Source organism: Notechis scutatus, chromosome 1, assembly GCF_049901735.1.
Source record: "Notechis scutatus isolate UNSWTSFEM ecotype Mainland chromosome 1, rNotScu1.2, whole genome shotgun sequence".
NCBI lineage: Eukaryota > Metazoa > Chordata > Lepidosauria > Squamata > Elapidae > Notechis > Notechis scutatus.
Genome location: NC_142009.1, coordinates 229,344,057 through 229,358,674, shown reverse-complemented (window position 1 = coordinate 229,358,674; position 14,618 = coordinate 229,344,057). Strand labels below are relative to the sequence as shown.

Below are 14,618 nucleotides of genomic sequence, written 5' to 3'. Positions count from 1 at the left end.
GCTGGAACTGTGTACGGGACAAAGTTTAATCTTACTTCAGGTTTTTCGTTGTGAATGATTCTTGTGGTCTGCCTTGTAATTCTCTGTAAGTAGCTTTTTACTTGTTATCAATTCGGACTTGGCAGGCAGAGCGTGTTGGAATGCCAAGGACATTATCAGTTCCAAAGAATTAACTCTGTGAAGTCCGAGTCAGCTTGCCTGCCTGTGTGTGTGTGAGTTTGTACTCTTTCATCTTTTGAGAAAGAAGAAAGGTGAGACAGAACACTTTTCTCTTTGATTAGCTTCCGTCCATTGCTTCTTGTCCTGCCTTCAGGTGCTTTGGAGAATAGCATGACTCCCTCTTCTTTGAGGCAACCCCTCAAATATCGGAACACTATCATGTCACCCCTTAGTCCTTCCTTTCATTAAACTAGACATACCCAATTCCAGCAACTATTCTTTATATGTTTTAGCCTCCAGTCCCCTAATCATCTTTGTTGCTCTTCTCTGCACTTTTTCTAGAGTCTCAACATCTTTTTTACATGGTGGCAACGAAAACTGAATTCAGTATTCCAAGTGTAGCCTTACCAAGACATGAAATGAAATATGAAATTTAAATATTCTTCTTCAATCCCCGAAAGATGAAACTTCAGATCTCTCTGATTATATAGGATTTCTTTCTTTGCTCAGAAAAGGCTAATCCAAATAGAAATCACAGAACATGAGGTGGAGGAAAAGCCCAACTACATCTAGTCCACTAAAAATAAGCTGTTGGGGGGAAGTTTCGTGTGCTTTCCCCGCTCCTTTTTACCTTGCTGTCTAAATCTTTCTGGCCAATTTCTGCTTGGACAATGTATAAAAGTGCATCCACTAGCCCATCACACTCCCGCAGCTTTCGACGGGCTTCACTCCTCTCCGAGCTGACGTTCCTATAAAAACCAAGAAAATCTTTTAGAAAGATGGAGACACCAGCAGGTTACGGCTTTGAAAATATGTCAGCTTTAAGCCAATTTAACCCAACTTCTACTCTCAACAATGGGGCTAGGTTCACACAACACATTACAGCATTATTTGTCCAACCCTGCTGTGCTTGATTTCACAAAGCATGCCAAGCATTAAACTCTGCGTTACAAATCACCAGTTTCACACTAGGTGGCAAACCAAACAAATCACAAGGAAGCTTATCACAATCTGTGAAACCTAATCCATGTGGGTGTTTGGGTGGAAAAATTTCCAAGGCCCTAGTGTGAACTTCTAAATTCAGCAACATTCTTCAGTCTTCTGCCATCTTTAACATATCCTCTTATCAGACCTAGAGATTTCAGCCAATGCTGCTGCCATCCTCGTCATGACTGAACGAAGTTCAGACACATGCCACCTGTTTCAATGTTGATTTTGCCAATTTTCTTTACATTTCTTTATTTATAAAATTTATTGGCTGCCCATCTTACCACAGGGAAATTCTATTTTGGATAAAAATTTCTACTAAAACTATTAGCAGCTCCATTTTGCGCATTCTGAAAAGCCCCTCTCTTATTCTCAGTTTTGATTATGTGGACAGCCACCAGGGTTTACTGTCCAGAGTTATAAAGCCAATCCAAGGTTACTATATATCAGGCAAACCAGGAAGTACCAGGTCACTGAAGATCCTCTTTTGTGGCCAGTACTGTATCTCTTTCCCAACTGGACTACAACACCTGGCACCAAATGGCCTTTCCCCAAGAGGGAACTCCTCAAACTCCAGCATCATGGGTTAAGTTTTTGCAGTTTGGATGTGGCTCTTTAGAGAACTGTCAAGAGTCCTTGTCATAACAGCATAGAGCCAGCTCACCTAAGGCAGCCAATGGTGTTGGTGAGCACTGATTCCCACTCTATATGGCGGGGCTTGGAGTCTTCGCTGGGCTCTCGTTCCCATCCAGAGCGTGGGATGATAACCTCATCCGTGAGGGCATGTAAGGCATTATCCACAATGGCCATTTTTATTGAGTCATGAGAGGATAGGTTCCAGAGTGTCCCTGTGGTGGAGAATGTATAATGTTATTCAAAAACGTATCTGTGTGCCAGAAAGGCCCTTACATCTCTAGCCATTCTCTGTGGGCAATGCCAGCAATGGTTACCTGTAATGACTTCGGTGAGGTCCATATCACGTGCCTTTCGGAGCAGGCGCACCAAAGCAGGGACACCATCACAATTCTTGATGGCAACCTTGTTGTCCTGGTCTCTGCCATAGGAGATGTTCTTGAGGGCCCCACATGCCCCATAGTGCACCTCTTTCTTGGGGTGGTCCAGTAGCCCAACGAGGACAGGAATACCCTTTAGCTTGCGCACATCTGTTTTCACCTTGTCATTTCGGTAGCACAGGTGTTGCAGGTAAGCAGCAGCATTAGACTTGACTGCGTCCAAGCGGAACCCCAGCATAGCGATCACCTCGGGGAGCTCAGGCTGGCGCCAATTGGCTGGAGGTGGGCCTCCTTTTCGCAGGCTGTCCAGACTGGCTAGGCTGCCTCTATCATGTTGTGACATTGGGGACCAGTAATACTGGTCTCTAGCCATGTCATCCACAAGCATGTCTTCGTAACTCCTGTAAACAGAAAATAAAATAAATGGCCAGGTAAGCCATCTTTATCAAGGGCACGGCTACAATGCCACAGAGAAGAGCACTGAACTAACCTACTAACTCTCTAATGAGGACACTTTTGCAATCAGAAATAGAAAAGACGTAGCCCCTGGTAAGCCTCAGGTACCATCATCTCATCACAAGAAATGAACGGTAATTGGATCCAAAGATGCTTTGGATCTGATGTGGGCACATATATATAACACGTATAATAATAATGTTAGTAGCTCCTTAAAGGACCCCTGCCTCTTCCAAAATGGTCACATGGCCTCACAAAAATACTAATTACCATTTAAAAGGTGATAACAGGGCATAGTGAACTTAAATTCTCCAAATTTAAATTTTCCAAAGCCTGCAAGTAGGCTACCCGATATGGTACATAGCATGGGAGGATCTCTGATGATAATGCTATGCAAGTATGAGCCGAGAAAAAGGTATGGTTGCTTTAGGGGGCTGCTGTCAAATAACATGAGGATGATATCCACCCACTAGACGCTGGATGTGGATAGTGCACACCTCTATTCATTACTGATACTGCTCCCTCATCCACTCTAAAATCAAGAGCATTCCTAAAAACGTATGCCCCGATTGCTACTTTTCCAGCAGCATCTCTCGTGCTTGGGTCATGTGGCAACAAACTTGGGTCGTGTAGCAACAAAGAAATCCAGCATGACCTTCCCTCCCAGTCCTGGAGGAATACAGGAATGCAGGCAGGTGCCCGTCAACTGCCTCATTGCCCGGTAAAAGAGGCAGAGGGAGCAGGGCTAGAAGTTGGCTTGACTGCATAGGTAGCCAAGCTGGGCCTAGGGGGAAAAATTAAAATTGAATCGAATTAGCTCTTGTCAACAGAATTTTTCTTCTGAGCAAATGCCGCTCTAATTTGACCACTAGAGGGCAAGTAGACGTCATTTATGCCTAACCACAGACCCCTTTCTACATCATCTGGCCTATTCACCATTGCCCCAATTATACCAAAGCTGTTCACAAAGACTTCTTGTCAGCCAGGCCTGCAATGCTTTCTTTGTTGTGCAGTCAAGTCAGGTAGGTGAAGTTAGATGACATTTCAAGGACACTGGATCTTTACATGACACAATCGAAGTGTAAATAATAACCAGAACATTTCAGAGGCACACCAGCAGACTTTACTTAAGCCCTTTAAAAATGATTAAATGCCTCTCGCTTAAGGTGTCACACCTAGTAGACTGCATGTCTCATTATTTAATATTGGGGAATAAGACAGGCCAACGACGACACTAAGAGAACAGCTGTGCCTTCAGGATAATAAGATTCAGTGTGTATTTAGTAATTTTCTTCTTTATCACATCAAATTTAGCTTCTATACTGTAATTTATAGAATGCCTCTACAGGCTGTAGTATTTAAGGCTTCATTCACCCTGCTTTAGAGAATGATTGCAAAGAGAAAAAAAACGAACCCCAGGAAATGTCATCGAAATAATGCAGAAATTAGGGTTAGGGTGAGAAGGGAAAGGAAGAAATTGCAAAAGGATGTCATTTGTAAAGAGCTTCAGGGAAAGGGAAAGTTCCTTTCATTGTAATGATGGAACAATGATGGTATGTCAGTAGATATCTCAGCTTCTTTTTCAGGGAACTCCCCTAAGCAATTTTATGTACATGTATCCAAGGCAGCCCTCTCATTCCTGCTAACATTTAAGCCAGGGGTCCCCAAACTTGGCAACTTTAAGACTTGTGGACTTCAACTCTCAGAAGGATCCAAGATTCCACACGAAGCACAATTCAGCAGGTTATGAAAAAAAAAAAAAGTTTAAATAAAGTGTTGGCCAATAAGGCTCATTGCAAAAAGGAATGGGGTGGGATTTTTTTCAGTGCCGTTTCAACTTTTGAATGGTCACAAAACAAATGGTTGTAAGCTGAGGAGTAGTGTAAATCCACAATTTTAAATACTTTAGAGGTTTTTAATTTCTACAAGTACTGTTGGAAGCAAAGCTACGCATGGCAGAGCTGTTAAGATCTTGGCCTTTGGAGAAAGAATTATGTCTTTCAACTCAAGTTACGTTCTCTCCTTTCCGATTGTAAGCATGAAGTCAGTCCAACCTCCCTCTTGCTCAAACACAGAAGCTGATCAGTGTACATAGCAGCACTTAGTCCCTGGTGTCTTATCTCCATCTGATTACTCTACATTCTTTTAAAATTAGCTAGGAGTTGCTACTATGTAAGTATGCCTGAAGAAAGCCAGCTGATATATTAGAACAAAAGACTGCCCATTTGATTTTGACTTTTAACAGAACGGAGGTTTATCTGCCCTAAACCGAAGAGTTATCTAACTTTTTACCCAAGTGACAAAAGGCCATATCAGGTCTATGTCATTTCGTGTTTTGGTTCCGCAGCAGAGTCCAGCAATTCCTCAGCTTAGCACCTGTTATCCCTGCCATTTAGGCCCACGCAGGGCCTAAAAGGAAACGTAGCTAAAGCCGCCTTCACTCACCATCTGACTCAAGTTCAGAATTCATAAACATTGGATAGGGGCTGGGAGGTGGAGTGCCTTTTTCCCCCTTTTTCACAGGTTGCTCTTTGACATTCTTTTGAGCTCAGGAGGAGAACTGTGTGTTATGCCAGTTGTCTAGAAGAGGACTGGGAAGTCCCTGATCAAACAAAGCAACCTATTTAGTCAGTAGCAGCTGCCACACGGAATTGAATAAAATACCTGCCAATATTTTCGCCCTCCAGTCCTGGGTAATAAAACCCTGTAGTCTTGAAACAGTAAAATCCCTGCCTCCCACCTAGGGTTGCAAGCGATTGATACCTTCTAGTTAAGTTTCCCATTATAAGACTTTTTATAAAAACACTCTTGCTCTTCTTTCAAAATTAACCACTTCACTAAAATAACAGTGACTAGAACTAGACCTTTATCCTTTTCTGTTTTAAAGTGGATATATTTCATTAGAAATATTGGTTCATTAGCATTATAATACACTTTTAATGAACTTTCATTAGTACTATGCTGAGCTCTTACGTAAGTGGCATTTCACTATTTTGATTTCTCAAAGAATAACAAATAACTTTTTAATACTACTAAAGTTGTAACGTTGAAATGAACATCATTAAAAAATTATGAAATGATAGCCCACCACAAATGTGTGATAAGCCACAAAACTGCCTGCACCAAAGCCGTACCTCTTAAAAACACAGAAGTACTGTAATACCAAAGCCATCTAAACCAATGGCTTATTACACTGCATGTTTTCTTCAGCAATCTTCAGAAAAGTTGAGCTTTCTTTGGTAAGACATCCCATGATATTTAGGGGAAATATAAGAGGATTCCAGATGGGTGATATCATGTGAACTTTTTTTTTTGTAAAACCTGAGTAAGCCAAGGCAATTCAACAATAAATTGTCTGGAATCAGTTTGCCTCTTGATCTTTGGTTGAAAAATGTCCAAGATAAAGTACTTTGTCATAAGATAAGCTAAAGAAAATAAATAACTTTGTTCTACCCTGCTAATTTTTCATGACAGCACAAGGAACTGCCTCATACTAACTCAAACCATTGGCCTGCCTAGTTCAGTACAGCTGACTCTGATTTGTAAATGCTCTGTGAGGGGTTCTAAAATATTGCTTCAGAATAGTTACTTTCAATTATGTTCCTGAAATGTTCTCTATCCACATCTGTGACAACACAGGGTTTTCTACAAAGTATTATTTGCTTTAAGGCTCATAACAGTAGAAGAGCGTTGTGCCCCTACTTGGTTTATTTGGGGCAACAGCAGAATCTAAGAGCTGTCACTCACAGCCGGACTAAAGAGAGAACATTCTCTGATCTCCTCCCCAGACAAGTCAACATAAAATGTGGTCCCTGAAGGAAGGGAATTTAAAGACCTCTGAACCAGACTGCAAATTTCCCAGGTGCCTTGAGAGACGGACAATGACGGTTAACAATTATTTTCCATCTTTCAAACTTGTCCATACAAGATACCCACATAGTTCTAGGTTATTTCGGAAGCCCTGCACCCACCCACAAATATACAGTTCTTTGCTTGTCTTAATCTCTTGATCACAGAGTGTAAGCATATAGTATTCTGCTCCCTGAAACAAATGCTAACTGAGGAGGGGGGATTGTTTTTAAGCCTAGTATAAAACAAACCACTTGGACCTGGCAGCTGTTCTGGGAAATTGTTTCGACGCAATCTTGCCCTCTTCGAGATGTCAACAATGTGGGAGGAAGAGGAAATTAAACCTCTCCCGTGACTTATTATCCAAGCACATCATCTTCCAATGTTTTGTGTATTCTTAAGAATTCTGGCAGAATCCTCGACAGTGGATCTCCAACATTTATGAAAAATTAAAACTAGAGGACCCTATGCATAAGAGAAATTCTTAAGAGCTCTCTTGTGTAAACTACCAGATCCCAATCCTTTTTACAGGTTTCTTGCTCAGAACAAATGAGCTAAGATAATATCAGACGAGTTATGTTCCATAAAGTCCGAAGGGGGAAAAAATTTCATACAAGCTTGCACACAGACATACAAAGCTCCAGTCTGGATAATAAGGGAGAAGCCAGAGAGAAAGAGCCAGCTGCAAGAAATACTCAGATTCCAAAGATCTCTGCGATTGTTATCAGTCTGTACACAGCACACTGGTTTCACAACTGGTGGCTAGAGGTCAAAATCCACATATGTAGATTCTATTGGAGCAATTTTTATACCAACATCACAGGTAACCAATGACATTTTTCTATTTTAATAAAGGCTTGCAAGTTGTTTAATCATTGACTCCGGTCAAACCAAAGGGACAGCATCATTAGTATCAGTTCAACAGAGAGTTCATTCCTACCCAGAGTTTTTGAGGCATTTTTAATCTGTTGAATTATATCCCGCCTTTTCCAACAAATGAGTACTCAAGGCAGATAGCCATAAAATGCAACATGCAATGTGAAGAATAAAAAGCAGATGGCAAAAGAACTCCTCCAAAGAGTAAATCTGGAAAACAGCAAGCTCAAGCCCCTATAATGAAAGGAGACAGAACTGAACCCAGGTCTAAGCATATTTCTGCTTGTTTATAAAAAGGTCATCAGAAAAGGAGACAAAGGAGAACCTTCTTCTATTAAGGACTTCCATACGTTGGAAGCACTATCAAAAATGTCATGGGAAAGGAAAAAAGGAAAGCTTGAAATTGAAAGCTTCTTTCAATAAAATCTAAGCTAATTTGCATGGGAGAGCAGTCATTTAGACACTGGCTCCCATATGACTTTATAACTCATAACCAGCTATTAAAATTATTGTGATGGAATCACATGCTTCCTATAATGTTCCATGGTTTAGCTGGAGAATTCTCAGCCAACAGAAAATCTGAACACTCTTTAGTGAAAGACTCAAGCAAATCAGCTTACAGTTGTCCAAGCAAGATGCAATTGAAGATTTCAGGTTATAATACTCACGCAACACCTCCAGGAAAAGGTGCAGACTGTGCACTAGTTGAAGTACAAAAGCACTTCTCCTGACCATACAATTAAACAAATATCTATAGCAAAGTTTGAACTAGGATATATTTAAACTGCAACTTGGAATACCACCCAAGACAGACTAAGCCCTGGTCCTTTTTCTACTAAATACAAACAATATATTAGATAAAGATTTAATTTGCCAGTGGTTATTTTATCCTACTTCTTTTTTCATTTGGTCAACTTAAGGCAGCAGACATACCTCCTGTCTCCTGTTTTCCTCAAAACAACAAAAGGGTCTCATCCAACCTATTGCTACCTACAACTTTTTAAAATTCAGATGGAATGGGAAAGGCACTTGATAGTCAATAAAAATCATCCAGTGAACTCCAAGCCACCTCTCACAGTAACTGCCTGTCACACACTCTGTGCCAGTAGCTAAGATGTCTAATAATATCCACCTCCACAGCACCATCTCAAAGAATCTCCTCCCCAAATCCATTCCAGCAAGCATGTCAGCATTTAAAGCTATAGAGAAGTCCAACAAAGCTACTCATGATTCAATTTGAATACGGGGTATACATTCATCTAGCTCAGGGGTGTCAAACTCGCGTCGTCACGGCAGAATCACATGACATATCGGAATTTTTTTTCCCCTTCACTAAAATGGGCACGGGCATGGCCAGCGCATGACACATCTGGCCCACGGCCCACGAGTTTGACAGCCCTTATCTAGATCATGCTCATGCCATGGCACAAGGGGAAGGAGATGCCAATTCAAATGAAGCAGTGGTTAGAATTATTGTGTCATCATCCTATAAAACAAGGAGTTTGCCTCTCACAGGTCTAAATGGAGCCAAACCTTTATTAGGCAAGGAACTTAAAGCCAATTACATCCATTCAAATATTGGGGAGAGCACCAAAGATCAACACGCTGTAAGTATTTTCAAGGTATCAAGGCCACCATGAATCACAACAGAAATAATTATGGATGAGTGTTCTCAGCGTGCAGCTGAGGTTGGACTCGTTTATTTAAAAGGTTTCCTTCACAACATGATTTTCAAGCTTTAAAACGCATGGGAATGACAGGCCCTCAGAGGTCATTTCAGCTGTCAACCAATGGAAATGGCTCATCTTTATTTTGTCAGTATCAAGACAGCATAGGATGATAACAGCAATAATCCTTCTCCTGGACTTTGTGTCAGAAACCAGCTGCTGGGAGGTCTCTAGGAGCTGGTTATTTTGGGATCTTATCTACTCAATTGAATAGAGAGAGATTCCAGATTCCTTGCAGAGGTCTTTGCTGAGTGTAGCTAGTGCTGTTCTCCTTGCCAAGATGGTGATTGGGAAATTCAGGACAGTCTTTGCTACTGTAATTGCTTCACAGCTGCCTATGTTCTTTGGCAACGACTTTAATGACTGATGCCAACCTTCAGTTAAAGGAAGAGCATGAAGTTTGTCTGCAGAAAAATCAGGGCTAAAATTGTGATGTGATGTGGGATGTCTATGATTAGGATTAACTACCTAAGTGTATAAAGAAAGTCAGCTGAGGAAAAATTCCGACCAGGGTTATTGGAATGAGAGAGGAAAGGAGAGGATAACCTTTTTCACCCTTATCTGATCCCCCAATTTGTAGTCTGACTTTCCAGAGCTGTTCATTGCCATTTTAACGCAGAAGACTATTGGGCCACAAGGGTTCATCCTCTCCTCACTTTGTGCACAAAGAAAAGAAACACTGCCAATAACACAGGAAAACTTCTCTGTTTTGCTGCTTCTTTCTCCCCACCTCTGGAAAAAAAAGGAATTAAGATTCTCTTTGCTACCTTGGGGGGAATCCTTCTGCTTATTGGGTCTATGAACATCTATTCCAAAGTCTTGCATTGGTGCCATGCAACCATTACAGATTGTGGACACTTATTACATATACATTGGAAAATCTCATGTGAGCCTAACCACCAATCTTCCCTCTTGCATCTGGTTTTGCTATAAAAAGATTCTAACACTGAGTTTACCAATAATTTGAAGGGTTTGCAGGTTTTCAATCTCTAATTTGCGTTTTAAAGTCTGATTTTGTTATTGGCTCAAGAGTCTTCCTTAACTTGATATTCTCCAGATGCCTTAGGTTACCATAATCTAAGACAGCATGCTTGGATTAGGGGGAAATTACTCCAACACTTTACTGATTTTTTGAATATTACATCAGGCAATTATAGGCACGGAGCTAATGGATAACTGGCAAGCAAACAACAAGACAATTTCATCTACTTCAGACTTCAACTCAGGCAACCAAGGTGTATGCATACTTTAGGAGGTGAAATGCTTCCTTTCAAATGACAGCAAGTCAAACAGAAGTATTATAGAAGACAGTTTGCATGCCTTACATTTATGCAATTTACTGTAGCTGAAGACTTTAACATGGAAGGAGTGGGCAGACTAATCAGATCATGAAAATTCAGGACCATACTTGTGAAAGACAGACAGGGGACATAAACTTGCATTAGAGAAGGGAAGGCAGTTTGAATACACAGGAGAAATGGAAGCTGTACTCCATAATTACTATTGCATTGCCCCATTTCAGTAGAAACCACAACCACATCCTCTTTTTTGGAATGTTTAGGTGGAACAATTTAGGCCTCTGCAGTGGATCAAACTAGCAAGTTAGGATGGTGTTTCTTTTTTTAAAACGGAAATTCATATTCCCAGGATGCTACAGCAGTTATCAGACCAGTTAAGAATCTAAGTTAAGCAATTTTAGCCCAGAGGGTAAACAGATTTCTCATACTGAACAAGATACCAGGATTATTCCATACCTTAGAAAAGAAAAATAGGCACGCCCCCCCCCTCTTGTGAACTAATCACATCTATCTTTACATAACAAGCCCACACTGGTATAAGCAGTAACTCATTGCCAAACCGTTGTATAAATACCCTTCCCTTGCTATAACCCATCTGTAGCACAGAAGACTCTCAAAAAGAATAGTAGCCATGTTATGGCTACCAGATGTACTGCGATATTATTTATATAGCCATGTAATACTTCCTGCATACACTTGTAATTTTTACAACTCCTCCACAAAGTAAACTAGTATTTACTCAGATGAGGGAAGGAGGCAGGGAGCGTCTTGGGTAAGTGCAGAGCGGAGGTCTAAAGTAGAGACCTTGCATCCAAGGTTTAGCCACAATCCAGCAAAAGAAAGAAAGAAAAAAAAACCAAGCGTAAGAAAAAGCTTTAAAAAGCATTTCTAGCATAACTCAACAACCTCGTTCATCGTGACCTGATATTTTCAGCTTTAGATGTCTGGATGCATCTGGTGGAATATCCAATTTAATTCAATTCAATTCTTTATTGTCAATGCACAACATGTGTACAATGAGATTGGCTGAGTCTCCCTTAGTCTAAGCACATGATGTGTTACATTATTTGCTGGATAAAATATTTTCTCTTCAATGGCATTAAAATCTCAGGTGAAAATTTTGAAAATTCTATTTTTGTTGAAAAACAGAAATCGGGGGGAGGGGGTGGTGGTTATAAATACATGCCATATTAATTTTTTTCCTGACCTAAGTTCATTTTGCTATTTTAAGAGCAAACAACTCATGTTCGGTAAATGTATGAAACATAAAAGTACCGCCAGCCTTAGTCAGAAGCTAATTATACTTTCTAGTTGAATTTACAATAAGATTTTAATTTTTCTCAAAGCTGAAACTATAATCCGCAGAGGTTTTTTTTTTTTAAAAAAAAAAAACACCTTAATTTTGTCAGTTTGGCAGATTAGAAAAACAAAGTTGAAGTCAAAAGAAACTGTCAACATGATAATAAAAAGGAGCTATAATAGTCTGACCCCAGACTATGTCCTCACTTTCATCTAAGCACAGGACAAACATGCCCTGACAAGGTTTTCTGCCATAACCCCGTGAGTCATTTTGTTTCTAATACATACGTGAAGCACCTAAAGTCATCCTCAGCTGTTTTGATGTTAAAATGGTTATTTTTCCTTTTAAACTGACAGCCAACTGCAGCAGTTTTAATCTGGGCTAATTTCATACCTTTTGCTACCAACGCCAAGCTCTTGACTTCACTTCAGGCTGGCTTGGGATCGCCCATCGTCAAGTCTGGTTCCTGAGCACTCACCTCCCAGGACCATATTGTTTTGGGAAGCTGGAGTCTCACCATCTGCCAGAACAGATGGGCTGTCTGAAGGGCTACAAGAGGTGGCGGCTTTGGAAGAGATGGGATTTCCCGTCGCATCCACCACTTCCTGGAGGCTGTAGTTTGTTAGATCCACCCTCAAACAAGGCTATGATCAGCCCCAAGTGACAAGCTTGTTTTAACGGCAAGTTTTGAAGTGGTAAAATGGGACAGCTAGCTCTCTCCTCTCACTGCGTACGTGGGACAAACCTGTCAAATAGCAGATCGGGGGAGGGGTGGGCTTCTTCTGGGGAGTGGCTTTGTGCTCTTTCAAAAATGGTCTTTGAGTAGATCCAACTGGTCTCCTGGATAAAAAGTCAGCAGCAAAGAGGTCCATTACACAAGAAAACCTCTGACTGTGCTATTTTGTCCTCAGGTGTAAGAACTCCAGCCCTTAGATCCTCCAGTGCAACAGGGCTTAAAAGTGTGGTCTGGGGGTCTCTGAGACCCTTTTCAAGGGGGGACTGCAAAATCAAGTTTTAAAACATGCCAAGTTTCAAACCAAAGATCCTCAGTAATTTTTAAGAATGTAAAAGGGTCTCGGAAATCCAAACATTTGAGAACCCACTGTTCTAGAATAAAAATCTTCCCATGAAAAGTCAATAGGAAAAAAAAATGAAGGCAAAAATAAAAGGTGAATATATCAGTATCTGGTTCTATTGCATTTCATATTCTAAAAGAAAGTAATTCCTTGGGTTGGGGAGTGTTAACCATTTCCAGAGTTTTAATTTTTCTTTTTTTCAGGGGGAAAGGGGCTGAGAAAAGAAGAGGAAAACAATGATTCCCTGTATGTTTAAAAACAGTCTTGTACTCAACTAAGGTAGTAAAAGCTTGAGCTGCGCTATTTAAGGTTGCAAATAGGTATTTAGAAGACAGGGATCTCTTATGGAGCAGCATTCGATATAGGCATTATTAGGAAGCAGACTAGACAGCTCCTTAAAATACAAACTTGGAGCTTGGAGGTTTGCGTTCTTTTTGTTACTTGAACCTTTTCTATTATTGGAGCCCTCTCTTCCCCACCTGCAATTTCATGCAGCTTGACTGGACTAGGATTTATCACATTAGTGGGAATGAGACTCGGTTACACAGATCTGTGTCACTGAAACACATTACCAGCTCAGCATAGTTGTGATGTAATCCTTCCCTGCATGCACACTTCAAGAGAAGGAGCAAGCATATTCATTCCCCTGAAGAATTTTTTATACACAAATAGTCTCCAGTTAACAGCCGTCTATCTACGGTAGGACACTAAATTTATCCCAGGAGTGTCCTGGTTGCTTTAGAAACATCACTGTTACTGAGTACTATAATTGATTTTTCAAGGGTAGTTAAGATTCTTCTCTAAAGCATGGGAGAAACATCAAAACATTGCCAAGGCTGGCTAAAACATGCTAAAATTATCCTCTTACCTGAGTCTCTGGCGGGGATCAGAAGTCCCAGTCCGCCTCGCTGTCCCATATTCTGGCACTGCACCATAATCCAGGTCATCATACGCCATGCTGCGTTGGTCATCCTCCAGCCCATAAGGCTCAGCGTGGAAGCGGTTCAAGTCCATGTTGCTTCCCCCTACCCGCACCTGCGGTTGGGGACCATAGACATCCTGCCTGCTGGGAGCCCTGTAGCCATCCACAGAGGGTCGGTAGCGCTCATCAATCCGGGTGACTCGGGAGAGGCTACCGTAGCTGTGTTCGCTGCCATGGTAGCTATCTTCGTAGGGCCGCCCATAACTATCTGAGTAGTGATAATTTCGTGGAAGGGTAGCCGTGCCTGGTTGGGTCATGTAGGCCCCAGGGCCACCGTTTGTGTTCTTTCTGAAATTCCTATCCATGGTCTGGATGTAGTTGTTGGTAACTGGAGAGCCATCAATAGGTAACCCATCTGGGCCAACTTGCTGCACAGTACGTGTGGTCATGGTCTTGACAACTTTTTTCACCTATAGAATAGTAAGAATGAGCTATCCGGCATCTCCTTATCACCTCACAGTAGTTCTGAGGACAGAGCGGGCTCATGCGCTGCAGTGCCTTTCACCATTAATTCCACAGGACACTGCTCTCTATTATCTCAAGTCACATCCTGTATATTCAGTTACCAATATTATCTTGTTCTGTAGCATTTCCGAGAAAACTTTCTGATCCCTGAAACTTCCGGCTACAGGAAAATTAAATCCAATACTTTTTACTCAACAAAAATACCTGCAGAACTGTTTCTGTGGTTGTTAGAATTCCACTATACCTCACAAAATGCAAGAGTACCAAATGCATAATCAGTCAAGAGCTGTTGGCAGGCTCACATGCTCTGTTCCTCATGTCAAGTCAAAAACACCTCCAGGATTTCAGATCTGCTATTAATGGTTTCCTCATAGTGATTATCAACCTTATGCCAATACAATAGTTAACCCTAACCAGACTGAGAAATCGT

General features: G+C 41.2%; 1 protein-coding gene across 44 annotated transcripts in view; it reads right to left on the bottom strand.

Annotated features, from left to right (window-relative positions):
* CTNND1 (catenin delta 1) overlaps positions 1-14,618 on the bottom strand; it is a 66,629-nt gene that overhangs the window by 21,335 nt on the left and 30,676 nt on the right. For all 44 annotated transcript variants that reach the window (XM_087950531.1, XM_087950539.1, XM_087950506.1 and 41 more), the window contains 4 exons: positions 13,610-14,133; positions 2,097-2,560; positions 1,811-1,994; positions 791-908 (listed from right to left, as the gene is read on the bottom strand). In XM_087950531.1, the coding sequence (XP_087806657.1) occupies positions 791-908; positions 1,811-1,994; positions 2,097-2,560; positions 13,610-14,133 (1,290 nt within the window). The remainder of the gene's footprint in view (positions 1-790; positions 909-1,810; positions 1,995-2,096; positions 2,561-13,609; positions 14,134-14,618) is intronic.